The 21070-nt window shown below is 43.2% G+C and overlaps 1 protein-coding gene across 2 annotated transcripts in view; it reads left to right on the plus strand.

Moving 5' to 3' along the window:
- LOC311112773 (regulator of G-protein signaling 12-like) overlaps window positions 1-21003 on the plus strand; it is a 64386-nt gene extending 43383 nt beyond the window's left edge. The window contains exons 4-17 of one of the 2 annotated variants that reach the window (XM_084155913.1): window positions 914-1086; window positions 1501-1593; window positions 1807-1950; window positions 2535-2708; window positions 3058-3211; window positions 3731-3831; window positions 4237-4440; window positions 4716-4789; window positions 4929-5055; window positions 7159-7258; window positions 7654-7724; window positions 8252-8348; window positions 8660-9256; window positions 19711-21003. In XM_084155913.1, the coding sequence (XP_084012039.1) occupies window positions 914-1086; window positions 1501-1593; window positions 1807-1950; window positions 2535-2708; window positions 3058-3211; window positions 3731-3831; window positions 4237-4440; window positions 4716-4789; window positions 4929-5055; window positions 7159-7258; window positions 7654-7724; window positions 8252-8348; window positions 8660-9256; window positions 19711-20027 (2426 nt within the window). In that variant the 3' untranslated portion in view covers window positions 20028-21003. The remainder of the gene's footprint in view (window positions 1-913; window positions 1087-1500; window positions 1594-1806; window positions 1951-2534; window positions 2709-3057; window positions 3212-3730; window positions 3832-4236; window positions 4441-4715; window positions 4790-4928; window positions 5056-7158; window positions 7259-7653; window positions 7725-8251; window positions 8349-8659; window positions 9257-19710) is intronic. The other variant, XM_084155914.1, reaches the window with a different exon arrangement.
- The last annotated feature ends 67 nt before the right edge of the window (window positions 21004-21070 follow it).

The raw sequence follows: 21070 nt of genomic DNA on the forward strand, positions 1-21070 counted from the left end.
AATGAAAACAGACTGTTTAAATATGGCCCCCAATCAGAGACAACCAGCTGACAGCTGACACTCGTTGCCTCTGATTGGGAGTCACTCAGGCCAACATAGAAATGAGCAAACTAGAACTCCCAACATGAAATAGAATACCTAGATCTACACACCCTGGCTCAACATAACAGTGTCCCCAGAGCCAGGGCGTGACAGCATCTCTGTTTTGTCCGTGTTTAAAAGCAAAACATTTGCCCCATGCACTTCCTTATGTCTGAAACACATGCTTCCAGGATAGGCAATTTTGGAGCGTCACCATGTTTCATCAAAATCTACAACTAGCTGTGTGTCGTCTGCATAGAAATTGACATTGTGTTTCCGGATGACCAAGAGGTAGCATATATAGTGAAAACAATAGTGGTCCTAAATAAAACAGAACCTTGAGGATTACCGAAACATAACATTGATTTCTCAGAAGACAAACCATCCACAGAGACAAACTGAAATCTTTCTGACAGATAAGATCTAAACCAGGCAAGAACTTGTCCGCGTAGACCAATTAGGGTTTCCAATCTCTCCAGCAAAATGTGGTGATTGATGGTGTAAAAAGCGGCACTAAGGTCTAGGAGCACGAGGGCAGATGCAGAGCCTTGGTCTGATGCCATTAAAAGGACATTTACCACCGTCAAGAGTGCAGTCTCAGTACTATGATGGGGTCTAAAAACAGACTGGAGTTTTTTGTATACATTATATGTCTTCAGGAAGGCAGCTTATTTTTTTAATGAGAGGAATGGGAAATTTGATATAGGCCAATTTGTTTTTTAAATGTTCCGGGTCAAGGTTTGGCTTTTTCAGGAGAGGATTTATTATTGCCACTTTTAGTGAGTTTGGAACACATCCTAACCACTTTTCTATCCCTTTTCTGTCTCTCCAGACTATGGTGGTGGTGTGCAGCTCCAGGGCTGCTGCAGCCAGAGCAGTCTGAATAGCAACAGCAGTCTGCCCGGCGCCGGCAGCCACACGAGGCTGTCAGAGCGCCGGGTGGCCAGTTGGGCCGCCTGCTTCGAGCGCCTGCTCCAGGACCCCATCGGCGTCCGCTACTTCTCAGTACGTACAGTAAAGAACACATTTTAGTTCACTGGGAGTTTTAGTTTAGTTATGGGATCTGAAATTCAACGAAATGAACAGTTCATTATCTCTCTCATTCTCCATTCGTTAGATGAAATCAATACTTGTCTACCTCAGATGTCCAAATGTGTTCTGTGGAATAGAATTAGCAATACACTTTACAACTAATCAACAACTGGGGAATTGAGTTTTAGTTTGCATGTTACGAAATGTTACAGTTAACTCTCGTTCTCCATTCTGTTGGATTAAATCGATACGAAGCTAACTAGACATTAAAACATGATCTTCTGTGGAATAGAAGCAATAGTTAACTATATAGCCAATCAACACTGGACCAGAACACTCTCCAGGCTTATTGCAGGTGTGATAAAGCTGTGGCTTGTGTCTCGGCAGGAATTCCTCAAAAAGGAATTCAGTGAGGAGAATATCTTGTTCTGGCAGGCCTGTGAATACTTCAGTCAGGTACCTGCAACGGACAAAAAGCAGGTAAGCTTATTCCCCTTACTCAAGACCAAACAATACTTTCCTATCTAGTCCAGTTCAGAAGTCCATATAGGTTTTAGATGTCATGGACTGGATAGAAAAAGCCCTCCATTGTGAGGGTTGATCATGGCTTAAAGTTAAAAACCATTCCCCTTTATACCATTGGGTTATGTCATGGTTGTGTGTGTTTATAAAACCTCTTCCTCTCCTCCCCAGCTATCCCAGAGGGCGGGGGAGATTTACAACAGCTTCCTGTCCAGTAAGGCCACCACGCCGGTCAACATCGACAGTCAGGCCCAACTGGCCGACGATGTACTCACCTCCCCATGTCCAAACATGTTCAAGGCTCAGCAGTTACAGGTGAGAGGACCAACTGCCTACTAAATGTTATGTTATACCCTAACCGTAACCCCTAACACTAAACCTAAACCCAAGCCTAAAATAACCTTTTTCCTTGAGGGGACCGGCGAAATGTTCCCACTTGTCTGAATTTTCCTTGTTTTAGGAATTCTGGTCCCCACAAGGATAGTAAAACCAAAAACACACACACACACACACACACACACAGCTAGGAGCAGCACAGTGTCAACTGCAGTGCAGCGCTGCTGGAACATTGTTATGATTCAGTGCTATGTGTGAATGTTCTTTTACTGTTATGCCATCATTTATTTTTCCAGTACACAAGTTTTAAGGCCCAGTGTCCTTTTTTCAACCATCTGCCTGTTTCCAAAAGGGCTGTTGTGCGTTAGGGCCAAACACAAACTAGCATATACCCCCCCCCCACACACACACACACACACACTCTCAGGCCTGTACATTGTTGTTGTAGGTCTGTACAATGTTGATACAAATGTGACCGAATCATAGCTGTTACAACACCTGTCATAACCGTTTGTGACCCTTCATAAGACCAGACCCTTTTCTCTCCCCATTTTTTTCTGAAGATCTTCAACCTGATGAAGTTCGACAGCTACTCCAGGTTCCTGAAGTCTGGCCTGTACCAGGAGTGCATGCTGGCCGAAGTGGAGGGACGACCATTACCCGACCCTTACCAGATCCCCTGTAGCCCCGCTCCATCCAAGCACAGTGCCAGCTCCGGCCACTCCACGCCGAATAAGGTACCCACCACTTAACAGCCAAAAGGGTATCTGCTATTGTCTTAGTAACCACCTTAGCTGTTTGTGTAACTCGCCTGTGGGATGCACATTTTGTGTTGTAGCCAGTACAGGTGTTTGTTAATCTTCAAAACATCAGGGTCGTATTCACAAGGTACCAAACGGAAGAAAACTGAGCAAAATTGGGAGGGACTACCTGAACTCGTCCAATAGGAAACTCTAGTTTTCCATTAGAAAACATTTTTCGCTGCTAAATAATTTCCATAGCCAAACGGTTTTCTACGGTATGCACTAATGTATCGACCCAGGTGTTAGACAGGTTGTTTGAACTGGGTGTTTTGTGGTCCAATAGGAGGCCAAGAATCAGAAGTCAGGGAGGTCACTGAACGAGGACCCCGGAGAAGAGCACGATGAGCATAAGAAACGGGGCATCTTCTTCTCTTGGTCCCGGAACCGGAGCTTCGGGAAGGGACCCAAGAAAAAGGACATCGGAGAAATCAACCTCGGTGAGCAACTCTCAGTCATAGAATGAGTCACAAGGAGTTAATCCCCCCCGTGAGGGAACTTCTTGTGTATGGTTTCAATATAGACTTTCTGTCATGCATTATGGTGGTAGATCTTTGGTCAGGCAATACACTGCACTGCATCGTGTGCTTTACATTTGTTACGATGAAAGATGAACTTCTAAAGCTGCTTTCAAATGTTGTTTTGAGCTTCATCTGATTTATGTCAATGGCGATGTTATGCAATTGTTTTCCTTTCATGCAAGGATATTAAGTGTGTTTTATGTGTAGTTGAGGTGTGATGATGCATGGATTGTTGGTGTATTTTCTATGTAGTTGTGATGTGAGTCGTATCTTAACTGTGGCGATGTTATGCAATTATTTTCAGTTGATGCATGGATAGCAGCTTGAGGTTTATGTGTAGTTGTGGTGTGATGATGCATGGATATTAATTGTGTTTTCTGTGTATATGTGAAATGAGTTGTATCCTAACTGTGGCCTCCCTGTCCTTCCTCTGTTGAGGAGACTCCTGGGGCAGCAACGGTCGGAGGGAATCACAGGGCTCCTTGTCCTCGGGTGCTAGTCTGGAGCTTGCCACTTCCTGTTCAGCGGGCAAGACCGAGGTAAGATCCTGCTGCACGGCCAGGCTAGGTCACCATGGCAACACTGAACCAAGATAGCTCTGTAGTAGAAGCATCAGTTATACAGATCATGACTCTGTTAGTTTTATGGCATTTTTGCAGAAATTCCACCTGACAAGGGATTTGGGTATACCGTTGTATGGATGGTTACAGGTGTTATACTATATGATACATGAGTTGAAGGGGGTTCATTTCAAGGTTCAGATGTTCAATTTAGATTTTATTATCCCATAGGGAAATTTGGTGTGCAGGCAGAACGAACATCAAACACTACATACAAAACATAGAGACACTGTTGTGGTTGCAGTTTTAGCTCTTGGTCTTTTCTCTTGCTTCCATTGAGTTCTAGCATCTCTGACTATGGTTTGACATGGTATTCCCGTGCAGGGGGACAATCGTCACTCGGTGCCGGTATGGGAGAGGGTAAGGGAGTGCTCCTCCAAGGTCTGCAGCATGACCCTGCCGGACGGCTCGTGCTCCTCTGTGACCCTGCGGCCGGGGGCCACCATCAGGGAGGTTCTCCGGGACCTCTGTCAGAGCCTCCGCATCAACATGGCTGCCGTAGACCTCTTCCTGGTGGGAGGAGAGAAGGTGAGGGAAACTCACGATGGTTCCTAGCACAGTAACTGTTTCCCTTACTGTGCATCTCAATGTGGATTTAGAGTGAAATAATGCATGTAATGCAGATTCATTGATGTATTAAGTGGTTAGTTCCCGCTGGGGCCACCCATCCGTTAAAATGAATGCACACATGTTTGAAAGTCACTTTGGATAAAAGCGTCTGCTTAATGGCATATATTATTGTTTTAGTAAGGCATCACTTCTGGCTTTGTGAGTAGGTTTTCATGTTTTTTTATTATTTTTAGCCTTTGGTGCTGGACCAAGACTGCATGACCCTCAGCGCACGGGACCTCAGAATGGAAAAGCGCACCCTATTCAGGTAAAAGATACATCTGTACCTCCCTATATCTTTATGTCTCTATATCTCTCTCTATTTCTTCCTCCCAGTAGAATCTGAAAAAAATCATACAATCGTGTTACAGAAAGTATCTGCATATTTATTTTCCCTCTATTTTTAGGTTGGACCTGGTACCCATTAATCGCTCCGTGGGCTTGAAGGCCAAACCCACCAAACCCGTCACCGAAGTCCTCCGTCCCGTCGTGGCGAAATACGGCCTACACCTCAAAGATCTGGTGGCCAAAATAGTACGTTGGTGACTGGCTGGGTCGCCTCAATGTTTTCTGTTTGCAGCTGTGTGTCCAACCAAACCCAGCTCTTCTGTAGAGCATGTAAAAGATGACAATGTCACTGGGTGGAGTCTCATTGGCTTGGAAGGGGGAAGGAACCGCATCCTCTTCAAATGTTACTGGGTAGTTGGCTCATTCTGACTCAAACGGCCTCTGAAGATGCAAAGAGAGAGGGCTTTAATTATGAATGACGACACTCCTAAAACATGCAGTTAGTTGGTTTATTTCGGTCCTGTGGTGGTTTTCCAAGCATTACCATAGTATTACACAGTAAGCTGAAAGCCACATTCTAAATGGAGCGAAGGCTTCCATATCTTACATGGTTAATGATAGTACACAGAAGTTGTGACGATACGCTAAAGTAGCAACTTGTCTATCTGGCATGTCAATATGGCATCATGGTCATGCGAAGAAATCGATGGGAAACATGCTAATAGGCTAAAATGCTTGCAAACGAACATGCTAAAACACAGGAGCGTCATGCACCCCAAAAATCTGAGGGGGCACAAAGTACGTCAGGATGGCTGGGGGGTAGTCCGGAGGGGGCCTCCGTACACCTGAAACAGCTTTTTCCTGCAATCTAGAGCCATAATCATTATGCTTAATTCTATGTCAAAAATATGTATATTTTTCTGCATATCTAATTATACCTCTTGAGCTGTCTCTATCATCCTGACTGGTGGTTCTTCTGGGTAAAAAATATGAGTCTTATTCAGTACATTTAGTTATTGCTTGCTTTTCTAAAGTCTACCAACCTTGCCAGCTAAGATAGTTAGACAAGCTAGCTACTCTAACTTGATTGATAGCCTGAAATGGCTTCTTGGTAGCTAGTTATGAGGTTGGGACATTGTCAACCTATCTGGGCTAGCTAAAGCCAACTCCATAAAATTGCTAAGTGGCTAGTAGTATTATAGAGAAAAAACAATAAGAACAAAAATATACACTACATGACCAAACGTATGTGGACACCTGCTCGTCGAATTAGGCCTGGCTCGCAGTGGGCGTTCCAATTCATCCCAAAGGTGTTTGATGGGGTTGAGGTCAGGGGTCTGTGCAGGCCAGTCAAGTTCTTCCACACCGATCTCGACACACCATTTATTATTATGTATGGACCTCGCTTTATGCACAGGGGCATTGTCATGCTGAAACAGGAAAGGGCCTTCCACAAACTGTTGCCACAAAATTGGAAGCACAGAATCGTCTAGATTGTATGCTGTAGTGTTAAGATTTTCCTTCTCTGGAACTAAGGAGCCTAGCCCGAACCATGAAAAACAGCCCCATACCATTATTCTTCCTCCACCAAACTTTACAGATTGGCACTATACTATAGGTAGCGTTCTCCTGGCATCCGCCAAACCCAGATTTGTCCATCGGACTGCCAGATTGTGAAGCATGATACATCACTCCAGAGAACGCGTTTCCACTGCTCCAGAGTCCAATGGCGGCAAGCTTTACACCACTCCAGCCAACGCTTGGTACTGCGCATGGTGATCTTAGGCTTGTGTGTGGCTGGTCGGCCATGGAAACCCATTTCATGACGCTACCGACGAACAGTTATTGTGCTGACGTTGCTTCCAGAGGCAGTTTGGAACTCGGTAGTGAGTGTTGCAACCGAGGACAGACGATTTTTACATGCTACGCGCTTCAGCACTCGGCAGTCCCGTTCTGTGAGCTTGTGTGGCCTACCACTTCGTGACTGAGCCGTTGTTGCTCCTAGACGTTTCCACTTCACAATAACAGCAATTACAGTTGACCAGGGCATACCTAGCAGGGCAGAAATTTGACAAACTGACTTGTTGGAAAGGTGGCGTCCTATGACGGTGCCAAGTTGAAAGTCACTGAGCTCTTCAGTAAGGCCATTCTACTGCCAATGTTTGTCTATGGAGATCGCATGGCTGTGTGCTCAATTGTATACAACTGTCAGCAATGGGTGTGGCTGAAATAGCCAAATCTACTAATTTGAATGGGTGTCCACATACTTTTGTTTATATAATGTATATAACAGGACAAATCTGAGGGGGCATGATGACTCTGCTAAAACGCTGTGTTGTGTTTTGACAGAGTGGAGAAACGGAGCCCCTAGACCTGGGGGCGCCCATATCCAGCCTGGACGGCCTGCGTGTGGTATTGGAGAGAGCAGACCCCGTTGCCTCAGGGAAAGGTAAGACTGCCCATCACACCGAACACCAAAATTTGCACTAAGACAGAGATGAGAGACAGATAATGAAGAAAGCCACCATTCCATCTTCTACAGTGACCTAACCAGATCTGTTTGTCTTGCCAAGTCCTATGGTCATTGATTTGGCATGATGAACACTCAAACCCCCCAAACAGCCACCAAGATAGTGGCTGGAGAAATCCAATCCAATTCCTCCAATGTTGGCCTTGCACTTCAGCCCATCTGTTTCCAGGAATTCAAACAGCTCTCGTAATCAATGTCCTGTTTTGTCGTCCCCACTGACTTCCAGTGATAAACAAAGCTATCAGAGTTAGGAGGACATGTGGGATGATTCATTGGCTCCTATTTACCTCACTGTTGTTTCTTTCTCTCCATAGACTCTAAGTCCAAGTCAGGCTCCTTGAAAGCACACCCGCCATCATTGACCACCAAGAGTCTTTCTGCAACAGTAAGGAAACCACCATCTTCCTCCTCCTTTTATCCCTGTTTTCACTTTCTCAAGTCTCCTTGAAGTAACTAAATGTGCTGTAACTCCCCTGCTATGCTGCTTCTTAACAATTGAATGTCACATAATAATTGCTCAAGTGCTCTACTCTACTTTGTTCCTGGCTGGTGTCGTGTTGTTTCTTGCTTAAATGCTGGCTGTAGCTGACTGGCTGACCTCCCACTTTGTAGTTCAGCCTCCAGGTCATCTTTGTAGTTGCGATCCGACCTTGTCTCCTAGGGATATTACATTCATCTGATTTACTAAGAATAAAAGAAGCGTACAAATAAACAACAAGCATCAAAGAAACGACACGCTCGTGTTTTATGGTTGTTTTTTGTGTTTCCTATAGTTCTAAAAATAACAGGGGCACAGGTGCGAACACTTAAGTAAGTCTGCCCAGGATGTGTTGTAGTGGTGTTGGTACAGGGCATGCACACCCTATTCCCTCACCCCCTTAACGGAGTGCGTTGTTATTGTTGCGTCTGCAGGGAGATGACAGGTCGTCTGGAAAGGCAAGCGGACCAGATCCGTCGCTCCCTGTGGAAAAGAGAAAGCCGAAAAAGATTAATATAGATGAAGCTGAAGGTAAATCCCCCTCTATTTCCAACGTGCTGTTGCTTCTCTGAGCTTTGCTTCGCCGCATCACTAACACCAACTGTAAAAGAAGCCTTCAACCTTCATGGTTATCTGTCAGTGCAGCGTGGGACTGTGCACGTTAAATTAACTAATCCCCTTTTTATTTGACCTATTTTCTTGTTCTTTGGGAGGGTGTTAGATAGGGTTGCAAAATGATGGTACCTTTCTTTTCTGGGAAACTTTTTTGGGGAAAGTTACCGGAATTTTGCAACCCTAGTTTTAGGAATATGAAGTAACTCTACTGCTTTCTCTCTCTTTAGAATTCTTCGAGCTCCTGAGCCGGGCGCAGAGCAGCCGGAGAAATGACCAGAGAGGCCTCCTGAACAAAGAGGACCTGGAGTTACCTGACTTCCTGCGGTTAATCCCCGGCTCCCCCTCCACTCTCTCCCTAGACGTGGCCTGCTCCACCCCCACCTCCATCAAACAAGGCCAGGGGGCGGGCAGGGAGAACGGGGTTGGCGGTGCCCCTGCCCGCGGCCCCCTCAACGCCAGCCTGCGCTCTGAGAGCCTGGACTCCTCCCCCAGCAACACCAACGGACACTCCCACTCCGCTGCGGCGCGCCGAGCGCTACTGCCCCCGCCCCGCCGCCCCGTCCCCCCCTTCAGCGCCGCCATCTCACCCATCCCTCGCCCCTCGGAGTCTAGAGGCCCGGGCCTTAGGGCGCTGGAGGAAGACACCCACGCTGACCTGACCCTGGTGGGCGAGGGAGACATCACCAGCCCCAACCACACCCTGTTGGCCCCCGCCCCTGCGCTGCTGTCCCACGAGGGCAGCCTGCCTGAGGTCAACTTCACCCCTCCTTTGCCCTGCGCCCACTCCTTCCATGATGGTGGTGGGAATGGCCAGTCCAGCTCAGGTATTTCCACAGTGTGACTATGCATTAGTGTGTTGGTGTGTGTGTGTGTGCGTGTATGTGTTTGTGTGTGTGTGAGAGACAGAGAGTGTGTGATCGTGTGTGTGTCTGAGGGTGATCTGACCTCCAACGACAACTCCTTTTATACTGACTTCAATGCACTTTATTTACAACTGAAAATGTATTCTCTCTCAGTAGTACCCCAGTCATTTTTACTCCTTTGAATATTTTCTAATGAACATAGATAGCGTTGTTTATGTGGTCACTTTCAATAGTAAGTTCAGCTCAATTGTAAATAGTGATGTATATATTTTGAAATGAATTACATTTATATTCGCACACCACTGAACTGATGGGTTTTAGTGATAGTAAACCTTAGAACGTTTCATATTGTTGTACCACAGAGGATATGAGGATGCAGATTTGACCCAGGTGAATAAACACTCAGTTCATAATGCCTACACACTGTAATGCTGTAATAATCAATATGACAGTTGTCATTACAATCCATGAAAAATAGACATACTATAATTTGACAGTAACCAATTGTAGCGAGCTACAATTACCATGCAAGTGTGAATTGTTTGATTGATTGATTCAAATAGAGAACCTGGAATAGATTGCAATGAGTCACAGCCTTTCATGTCAATAAAAGCTCAATGCCAGCATTATGAATGTATAATTGGAGTAAGGTCCTAAACCTAGTACATAGCTACAGACAAGATAAAACGTAAGCAGTTATGAAATTGTTATTTGAAAAGATGATCATGATTGTTCTTAACTGCCTGTACTTATTTTAATCGAAAAGCTGTGTTTTCTTCCATCCCATCCTCTAATGCAATGCAATTCAACAATTTAGATAATAAAAAAGAGGTTTTTTGCTCTGATTTTACTCTATCTGGTAATATATAGAAGGAAAACTGAACCAGTTTCTTTACAAGATGTTGATAATTATAGACTCCTTGATGAAAAAACAGTAATGATAGAGGTCCTTTTGAAATGAACGTTATCATTGTTGAATTGCATGTCACACTCTGTCTGAAATCATCCTATCCCTCTGTAGATGCCTGTTGTAGATAATCATGACAATTAATTCTGTATCTGTGTTTGATTAGATCTAATAAATGTTAGACCTGGAGTCACATCGTCTGTCTTTTTACACGTTTATGATCTCAAATTCAGTTATCACTCCATGCCTCTTCTTCTCCAACTTTCCCTAACACTACATACATCTCTTTCATTTAGTTTGTCTTCCACCTCCTCCCTGACCTGTGCTTGCATGGTAGCTGCTTTGTCTATGCGCTTCTGAGAAGCTTGTGGCGTCTGTGTCAGAGTAATTCTGATTTGTTTGTGTGTAGTTCTGATTGTTGTGTCTGTGTGAGAGGTCATTCAGTGGCGTTTGTGTTGTTTGTGTGTAATTCTGCCTGTTTTGTCTGTCTTGCTTTAGTCTGTCTTTCTAAGGGATTGCAAAATGTATGTAACTTTCCCATAATTCCTAGGTTTTCCAGAACTCCCAGTTGTAGGACTCCCAGCTTTCCGGTTTATTCCTTCCTGATTCCAGGAATCTTCAAACCAGGATTTCTGGAAAACCTGGGAATTTTGAGAAGGTTACGGGAATTTTGCAACACTAGACTCTTTTGATTTTACTGCTTTCTGTAATGTACCTCAGCTAATGCATAATGATTTCTCTATGAGCAGTGAAGAGCTGTATCAGTCCTGCACATGGATTTCATTTTCTATACCCCCACGAACTGGTCAGTTTCTAGTTCTTCACTATGTAGTAAGTCAGGTTGATAGTCATGGTTAGCCTGATAAGTTTGTGAATGCAGTCAACTAACTCCCGATAAATTACAAATTTGATTGAGTGCACTCTGCCGCAACAGTCCCAAGCTGTTGCATTTATCTGGAGTCAACTGTATATCATTCACTATCTATCTCTATTGGGGTGGGTAAGTCTGTCAAAACAAAATTAACAGTTGATAGTGGTGGGCAGGGCATCCATTGTAATCACCAACATTATGATCTGCAACCGTTATTTATTGTTGTCACAAGACAACCAGTTTAGCTGTGTGATTTCACTTCAGTCTTGTCTCACTGGTGTTCAAAAGCCCTATTAGAGTAATAACAACACGCTTTGATGTCCCAATTTAAAAGGAAGCCTTATCCAGCTGTGTTGTTTGAAGATCTATACAGCTAAAAAAGGAATTAAGAGAAGGCTAGAATTCAAGCTTTTATTTACATGGACTCATAAGTACTGTCTCAAAAAGCATTTGTTTTGTTTAAAATACTTGTGCTTGATTGAACTTGTCTGGAGCAATGGAACCAATGGAATAGTCCCCAAAGTGCAAACCCTGTCCATCTAGCACTCCAGGCAGGCTCAATCAATCGCTGAAAGTATTTGAAAGAAAACAAATTATATTTGAACCCAGGCCTGCAGCTCAAAGGAAGGATCACTTCAAAGTATACAGAGGCCATCAGTCAGGTGGACACAACATGCCTAGCCCTGACCTTTTCTTAATAGCTCTGTCAATAGATATTTGTAAGGTGATATGTGTACACAAGTTGATATGGGAGGTTAGTATAAGCCTTGCAGTGAGTCTCTGCTCATCTGTTCTGGTTGCAAACGCATCAGCCTGTCCCTGCCACCTTGGGAACCATGGTAACAGGTCCATCTTGCATGAGTTGACTGTTTTGCTGCAGAGAAACTATTGCTCTCTCTCGCTACATCTGAAAGGCAACATTTTACGTTATCATGGCTGTGTAATTAATTACCTTTGACCCTTAAAGAGGACAAACTGACACAGCATCAGAGAGAAATGATTGTATGCAGTGTTTCAGGCACATTTCTGCATAAACTCAAAAAATTGGATGTTGTGTCAACAATTACATATAAATGTCATAATCTCCTACTTCAGTCAATCAAACTACAGTCTTCTTAATCATTGTGATGAGTAGAAATGAAATCATTCCTCTGTTACTTTATGGCTACTGTCAATACTACCACCCTCTGCTGGTGAAAGTGTTTCCCACAGGTTAACAGAAGCCAGAGCGAAAACAACATTATCACAAACCAAAGGTTTCATCAAATAATAGCAGCCTACGGTCTATGTTCCCTGGGGTTTACTTATAGGTGTGGAACGGAGTTCACCTCAACCTTGAATTAGTGGTTAATTAACTAATTAAGTTAAGGATGAAAAAGTTAGTTATTCTTAGTCTGGTCCCAGATCTGTTTGTGCTCTTGCCTACTCCATTGCTGTCAGTCAAGCCTAACATGTTTGCATGACAGTGAGTGTTGGCATGATGGCATCAACAGACTGATACTCAGACTTAGTGGTTCTGGGGTCAGCTCCTATAGGATATCCCAATTCAATCCCTGACAAATACATTAATGTAAACTCATGTTGAAAACAAAACACTGGTCTGTTAGGGTCACCCCACCTGACGTGAAATAACAATCTGTATGACCTCATGAGTGTGATGTGTTGAGATATATTTACCATTTTAATATCTAAAAGATATCATCTGTTATCTATTTTAATTATGTTTTTCCTTTCCGTGTAAAATCAAATGATGGTTGTGCATCTGGTCAGATAAGCATGTATTGCTAGTTATCTTTTAAATTAATTATTTAGTCCACTAGAGGGCGACAGTATATAGTTAAACTGTTCTTCCACAGCCATGCATTGCATCAATCTCATCTGCCATACTAGGGCATTTGAGGATAAACCCAAACATGTTCCATTTTCTAGTCATAGCAAAGAACCAATACATAAATACATAAAATTGGACATCATCCCATTTCTCGTTGCCAGTGTTTTCACTGTAGTTTTCATATGAAGTGCAGGTGTACAGTGAGGGAAAAAAGTAATTGATCCCCTGCTGATTTTGTACGTTTGCCCACTGACAAAGACATGATCAGTCTATAATTTTAATGGTAGGTTTATTTGAACAGTGAGAGACAGAATAACAACAACAAAAATCCAATAAAACGCATGTCAAAAATGTTATAAATTGATTTGCATTTTAATGAGGGAAATAAGTATTTGACCCCTCTGCAAAACATGACTTAGTACTTGGTGGCAAAACCCTTGTTGGCAATCACAGAGGTCAGACGTTTCTTGTAGTTTGCCACCAGGTTTGCACACATCTCAGGAGGGATTTTGTCCCACTCCTCTTTGCAGATCTTCTCCAAGTCATTAAGGTTTCGAGGATGACGTTTGGCAACTCAAACCTTCAGCTCCCTCCACAGATTTTCTATGGGATTAAGGTCTGGAGAATGGCTAGGCCACTCCAGGACCTTAATGTGCTTCTTCTTGAGCCACTCCTTTGTGGCCTTGGCCGTGTGTTTTGGGTCATTGTCATGCTGGAATACCCATCCACAACCCATTTTCAATGCCCTGGCTGAGGGAAGGAGGTTCTCACCCAAGATTTGACGGTACATGGCCCCGTCTATAATTTTAATTGTAGGTTTATTTGAACAGTGAGAGACAGAATAACAACAAAATAAAACGCATGTCAAAAATGTTATAAATTGATTTGCATTTTAATGAGGGAAATAAGTATTTGACCCCTCTCAATCAGAAAGATTTCTGGCTCCCAGGTGTCTTTTATACAGGTAACGAGCTGAGATTAGGAGCACACTCTTAAAGGGAGTGCTCCTAATCTCAGCTTGTTACCTGTATAAAATACATCTGTCCACAGAAGCAATCAATCAATCAGATTCCAAACTCTCCACCATGGCCAAGACCAAAGAGCTCTCCAAGGATGTCAGGGACAAGACTGTAGACCTACACAAGGCTGGAATGGGCTACAAGACCATCGCCAAGCAGCTTGGTGAGAAGGTGACAACAGTTGGTGCGATTATTCGCAAATGGAAGAAACACAAAATAACTGTCTATCTCCTTCGGCCTGGGGCTCCATGCAAGATCTCACCTCGTGGAGTTGCAATGATCATGAGAACGGTGAGGAATCAGCCCAGAACTACACGGGAGGATCTTGTCAATGATCTCAAGGCAGCTGGGACCATAGTCACCAAGAAAACAATTGGTAACACACTACGCCGTGAAGGACTGAAATCCTGCAGCGCCCGCAAGGTCCCCCTGCTCAAGAAAGCACATATACAGGCCCGTCTGAAGTTTGCCAATGAAGAACTGGGTGAAAGTGTTGTGGTCAGATGAGACCAAAATCGAGCTCTTTGACATCAACTCAACTTGCCGTGTTTGGAGGAGGAGGAATGCTGCCTATGACCCCAAGAACACCATCCCCACCGTCAAACATGGAGGTGGAAACATTATGCTTTGGGGGTGTTTTTCTGCTAAGGGGATAGGACAACTTCACCGCATCAAAGGGACGATGGACGGGGCCATGTACCGTCAAATCTTGGGTGAGAACCTCCTTCCCTCAGCCAGGGCATTGAAAATGGGTTGTGGATGGGTATTCCAGCATGACAATGACCCAAAACACACGGCCAAGGCAACAAAGGAGAGGCTCAAGAAGAAGCACATTAAGGTCCTGGAGTGGCCTAGCCATTCTCCAGACCTTAATCCCATAGAAAATCTGTGGAGGGAGCTGAAGGTTTGAGTTGCCAAACGTCATCCTCGAAACCTTAATGACTTGGAGAAGATCTGCAAAGAGGAGTGGGACAAAATCCCTCCTGAGATGTGTGCAAACCTGGTGGCCAACTACAAGAAACGTCTGACCTCTGTGATTGCCAACAAGGGTTTTGCCACCAAGTACTAAGTCATGTTTTGCAGAGGGGTCAAATACTTATTTCCCTCATTAAAATGCAAATCAATTCATAACATTTTTGACATGCGTTTTTCTGGATTTTTGTTGTTGTTATTCTGTCTCTCACTGTTCAAATAAACCTACCATTAAAATTATAGACGGATCATGTCTTTGTCAGTGGGCAAACGTACAAAATCAGCAGGGGATCAAATACTTTTTTCCCTCACTGTATAGTAGCGAGTGGTTGTGATTCTAAGGCTTTGTGATATCATTGGCCTATCACACAAGCTTTTGCAGAAATGGGCTGATTTATCTTTGTCCATATCTGGAATTTAGAAAAGCTTTTATACTTTCAAATGCAATCGACTACTTAGGCACAGGGCTAGGCTTAGTATTCACCCCACTGCAGCTACTTCTTAACAACAAAATGAAAATGTGACAATCGTAATATAGAATAGAAAATAAACATAATTAGCTTACACTGATTCAGAATTCTTGCTTGAGGGACCTAGTGGCTCAATGATCCTTTAACCTCACTTTAAATCCCTCTGTCTTCTCCGTCTGTCTGACTGACACACCTGAAAGCTGGCTACAGCTGACCCTGAATCATCCATCTGGCAGAAACCAGGGGTCCTTGGGGCTGATCTCAGCCAGTCTTAGTGAGCTGTGCAACTGGTTCTGTTCCAAACTGGCCCTGTGGAGAAATGGTCTGTCTGGGCGAGTCTGGTGCCATGGCCCATTGATGGACAAGAACCCGACAGCCAGCCAGCACAGGGTCATGTTATGAACAGTGTCAAGACAGAAATCATACCTCTCAACTCAAATAGGCCTACTGTAATGAGAGAACATTTATTCCAGACCACTTCAATCGTGCCTTCAGAAAGTATTCACACCCCTTGACTTTTTCCACATTTTGTTGTGTTACAAAGTGTAATTAATATTCATTTAATTTTAATTTTTGTCAACGATCTACACAAAATACTCTGTAATGTCAAAGTGGAAGAAAAATGTGAACATTTGTAAAAAGTTCATAAAACATAATAAAATATATCTTAATTAGATAAGTATTCAACCCCTGACTCAATACATGTTAGAATCACCTTTGGCAGCGATTACAGCTGTGAGTCTTTCTGGGTGTCACGATCGTCTTGACGAGAAGTAGACCAATACGCAGCGTGTTGCACGAACATGATACTTTATTATATTAAAGCACAAAACCAAAACAATAAACGACTCGTGAAGTCCACGGTGACAAAGACCGACAAGGAACAAAAACCCACAAACACAAAGTGAAACACAGACAGTTAAATATGGCTCCCAATCAGAGACAACCAGCACACAGCTGACACTCGTTGCCTCTGATTGGGAGTCACTCAGTCAAACATAGAAAATGACGAACTAGAAACACCCAACATAGAAACAGAACACATAGAATGAACACACCCTGGCTCAACATATAGAGTCCCAGAGCCAGGGTGTGACACTGGGTAAGTCTCTAAGAGCTTTGCACTCCTGGATTGTACAATATTTGCTCATTATTCTTTTAAAAATAATCAACAAGCTGGTTGTTGATCATTGCTAGACTGCCATTTTCAGGTCTTGCCATAGATTTTCAAGCCGGTTTAAGCCCAAACTGTAACTAGGCCACTCAGGAACATTCAATGACGTCTTGCTAAGCAACTCCAGTGTGTATTTGGCCTGTTTTAAGTTATTGTCCTGCTGAAAGGTGAATTTGTCTCCCATTGTCTGTTGGAAAAAAGACTGAACCAGGTTTTTCTCTAGGATCTTGACGATGACAAGCATACCCATAACATGATGCAGCCACCACCATGCTTGAAAATATGAAGAGTGGTACTCCGTGATGTGTTGGATTTTCCCCAAACATAATGCTTTATATTCAGGACATGAAGTTCATTTATTTGCCACATTTTTTGCAGTTTTACTTTAGTGCCTTATTGCAAACAGGATGCATGTTTTGGAATATTTGTATTCTGTACAGGCTTCCTTCTTTTCACTCTGTCAATTAGGTTAGTATTGTGGAGTAACTGCAATGTTGTTGATCCATCCTCAGTTTTCTCCTATCACAGCCATTAAACTCTGTAACTGTTTAAAAGTCGCCATTGGCCTCATTTCAAATCCCTGAGCGCTTTCCTTCCTCTCTGGCAACTGAGTTAGGAAGGACGCCTGTATCTTTGTAATGACTGGGTGTATTGATACACCATCCAAAGGGTAATTAATAACTTCACCATGCTCAAAGGGATATTCAATGTCTGCTTTTTTATTTATACCCATCTACCAATAGGTGCTCTTTGCGAGGCATTAGAAAACCTCCTTGATCTTTATGGTTGAATCTGTGTTTGAAATTCACAGCTCAACTGAGGGACCTTACAATGATCTATGTGTGTGGGGTACAGAGATGAGGTGGTCATTCAAAAATCATGTTAAACACTACTATTGCACACAGAGTGCGTCGATAAAACTTAATATGTGATTTGTTAAGCAAATTGTTACTCCTGAACTTATTTAGGCTTGCCATAACTAAGGGATTCAATACTTTTTGACTGAAGACCTTTCAGCTTTTTGTTTTTAATTAATTAGTAAAAATGTCTAAAAACATAATTTCATTTTGACATTATGGGGTATTGTGTGTAGGCCAGTGACATAAAATATCAAGTACAGGCTACATATCAGCATAATTTAAAAAATATAGTTTGGCCTTTTGGCATATTCACTAACACAAGTATGGCAGAAGCACACTTTTGAGAACAGCCATAATGATGACACTACGCTGTCACTGTAATGTTGCATTTATTAAGATACCTAATTATGAGCTCTTGCATAGCATGACATGAATATGCTATAGATATGCTATGGATATATTTTATTAACCTTTAATAATGCTGTTGGGACCTGTTATAACATGTTCATGACATGCTTGTAGATGTGTAATAAATGCGTTATGGACATGTAGTCAAAGTAAATCGTTACCGTTGCTTCATGAGACAATATTGAGCACATCAACTTGTTAAGTAGGCCTACACTTGGCAAAGAGGTTCTGTTTGTGTTTTCAGCTGTGACAAGGGAACGTTGTGGAGGCTGTGTTTATAATACTGCTTTGACTGTGAATCAGAGACGAAGGAGGTCAGAGGGTGTGTGTATTGGAGTGCTGTGTATGAATCACTTAGAACTCCTGTTGAAAATCTGGGGGTCACTGAGTGCAGGAGGGACGAAGAGAATTATCACTCAGTGTTAGCTTTGGCCTCTCTCGACTCGCGCACCCTCAATATAATAGAGAAGTGTTGCGGGGGAACTGTATGAGTCAACGCACTCTAGAACCCTTTCCTCTAATCATGTGATGTCTCATTATGTACACCGGCTTCAGGTCAGATATTCTTTCTCCATCTGCGATATTCACTTGTCAAACACTTGTCAAAGATAAGAATACAGCTAAAAACTGCACTGATCCAGCTCCATTATGACTACAGATTTGAATCTAGATCCAGAAATGCACCTTTGATAAAGTTCTTTATTATGTAATCCTGTTTCATAGTGTATCATCATATTAATGCAACACTGCTCAGTTTGTGTGCAAGCTCCACGTTTGGTTGACATCCAACAAGTCTACACTCTTAGAAAAAAGGGTTCCAAAAGGGTTCTTTGGCGGTCCCCATAGGAGAACCCTTTTTGATCCATATATAACCTTTTTGGTTCCAGGTAGAACTCTTTTGGGTTCCTCTGTGGAAAGGGTTCTACATGGAACCAAAAAGGGTCATTCAAAGGGTTCTCCTATGGGGACAGCCGAATAACCCTTTTAGGTTCTAGTTAGCACCTTTTTCCCCCAAGAGTTTAGACTAGGGCTCTCCAACACTGTTCCTGGAGAGCTACCCTTCTGTAGGTTTTCACTCCAACCCCAGTTTTAACAGACCTGATTCAGTTTATCAACCAGCCAAACATTTTCTAATCAGGTGCGCTAGATTAGGTTTGGAGCGAAAACCTTCAGGACGGCAGCTCTCCAGGAACAGGGTTGGAGAGCCCTGGTGTAGACAGTAGTAGAGCACAGTACACAGTGGATCTAACGAGTAACCAATCAGTTAAACTGTTTCAGTTTGTTATTTTGAAGGCAAGTGGACAAGCTGAATGGCATGCATAGAGCTTTTGATGGCTGAGATGGTTTCATTTTGTTAGATCATAGGGCACCATGTTCTGAACTGATCCTGGGCCAGAAGCCATCAAGCCAAATACTCTGTGCCTGATGCTTTGTCACCCACGGGTCACTTCTCTGAGATCAGTTCAATGGACATACTGCATTTCAAGGGTCATAATGGAGATGGAAAAAGCTCTTCTGGAGGGTTTCTTAACCCCCCCCCCCCCTTCCCCTCCCCTATTCACTCTTTTGTCCTCTACCACCAAAAAAGGGCGTATGTCAAGACACAAAGAACTGGTGGCCTTCACTGGCCTATGTCACTGCTTTAGACTGATTATAACACAGATTATAAGATCCTCTGGTAGGCTTTGTACATTTCCAGGGAGGTGGTAGACAAGTCATACCATGTGTTTTGTAGTAACCCATCAGTAAATAATTTACATGTTAACCAATGCATGGTGTGTTGGATGCCTCAAGGCTTTGGTAGATTGGTACCCATCCTTCATACACTGTAGCTGGGCTTTTGACTTGTTTGACCACTGTGGTTAAAATGTGTCTGATTCTCCCATCACTCCCCTTTACCCAGAGAGAAGAAAAAGAGCATGTGCTCTTGACCGCTCCCACAAGAGGGCACCTTGTCTTGGAGCAGTCCGCTCTCAGCCAGCACTGCAGGAGGTGATGGACGTGGAGGGAGTGTGCCCGGAGGAAGAGGAGAAGGTGGGGGAAGTCACCATCACCCAGGGAGAGGACTCGGAGCTCAGCGTCAGTTTCCAAGGGTACGCCGCTGAGCTCCGGCAGTGCCAGAGCCGAATGAAGACCTCCCAGGTGCCCCTCAACGCCCACGACCAATCAGAAGGGAGCAAAGACACCAAGACTGACATATACAAGGCCACCATCGTGTGAGCTCTGAGGCTGAGCAACCCTCACCAGCACTTTTCAAGCTTGATTCACTGTCTGTTCAAACAGGAACTTACTTGATGAACAAGGGACTTTTACTGTAAAAAGCTGTCGTTTTTCACTCCAGAACTGATAGAATGTATAATAATTGTATGGTGATAGATATTGTATTATGGATCATTACTGACTATGCCGTACTGTTTAGCGGATATACATTTTCATGAAGTGATGAAAAGGAAAATAATTGCCAGTTCAGATTAATGAACAATTTGGTAATAAACTACTGTTTGGGAATTTATTAGGGGATACCTTGTTTTAGATGGATGCTAATACTGTGGGTACTGTAAAGCAGGGGATATAGAATTAAGCCTCTTTCAGGTAGTTGATAGGATTCACACATTGTTGGAACATGAGAAACTCCTTTCAATGCTAGTGCATTTTACTGTATTATTCTGGTCATACACTGAGTGTACAAAACATTATGAACACCTGCTCTTTCTATGACATAGACTGACCAGATAAATCCAGGTGAATGCTATGATCTCTTATTGATGTCACTTGTTCAATACATTTCAATCAGTGTAGATGAAGGGTATGATGCAGGTTAAAGAAGGATTTTTAAGCCTTGAGACAATTGAGACATGGATTGTGTATGTGTGCCATTCAGAGGGTGGATGGGCAAGACAAAAGATTGAAGTGCCTTTGAACAGGGTATGGTAGTAGGTGCCAGGTGCACTGGTCTGTGTCAAGAACTCCACCAATGCTGGGGTTTTCATGCTCCAGGTTTCTGTGTGTATCAAGAATGGTCAACTCAATATTAGGAAGGTGTTCTTAATGTTTTCTACACTCAGTGTACACTGTTTCATGGTGAACAAAATATGATGCCTCTTCATGTCTGTACATTTGATCTATTATGGTCTGGCTTGATGTTTAGCTGTTCAAATTCCACTCAATAAACATTCCCACCTTTATAATGCCAGAATGGAAGCCTCTGTTGTTAGTCATTTTGAAGGATTTTATTAAAGGGTCAATCTGGTATTTAAACAATC

The sequence above is a fragment of the Coregonus lavaretus genome, assembly GCF_964263955.1.
Source record: "Coregonus lavaretus genome assembly, chromosome: 39".
Taxonomy (NCBI): domain Eukaryota; kingdom Metazoa; phylum Chordata; class Actinopteri; order Salmoniformes; family Salmonidae; genus Coregonus; species Coregonus lavaretus.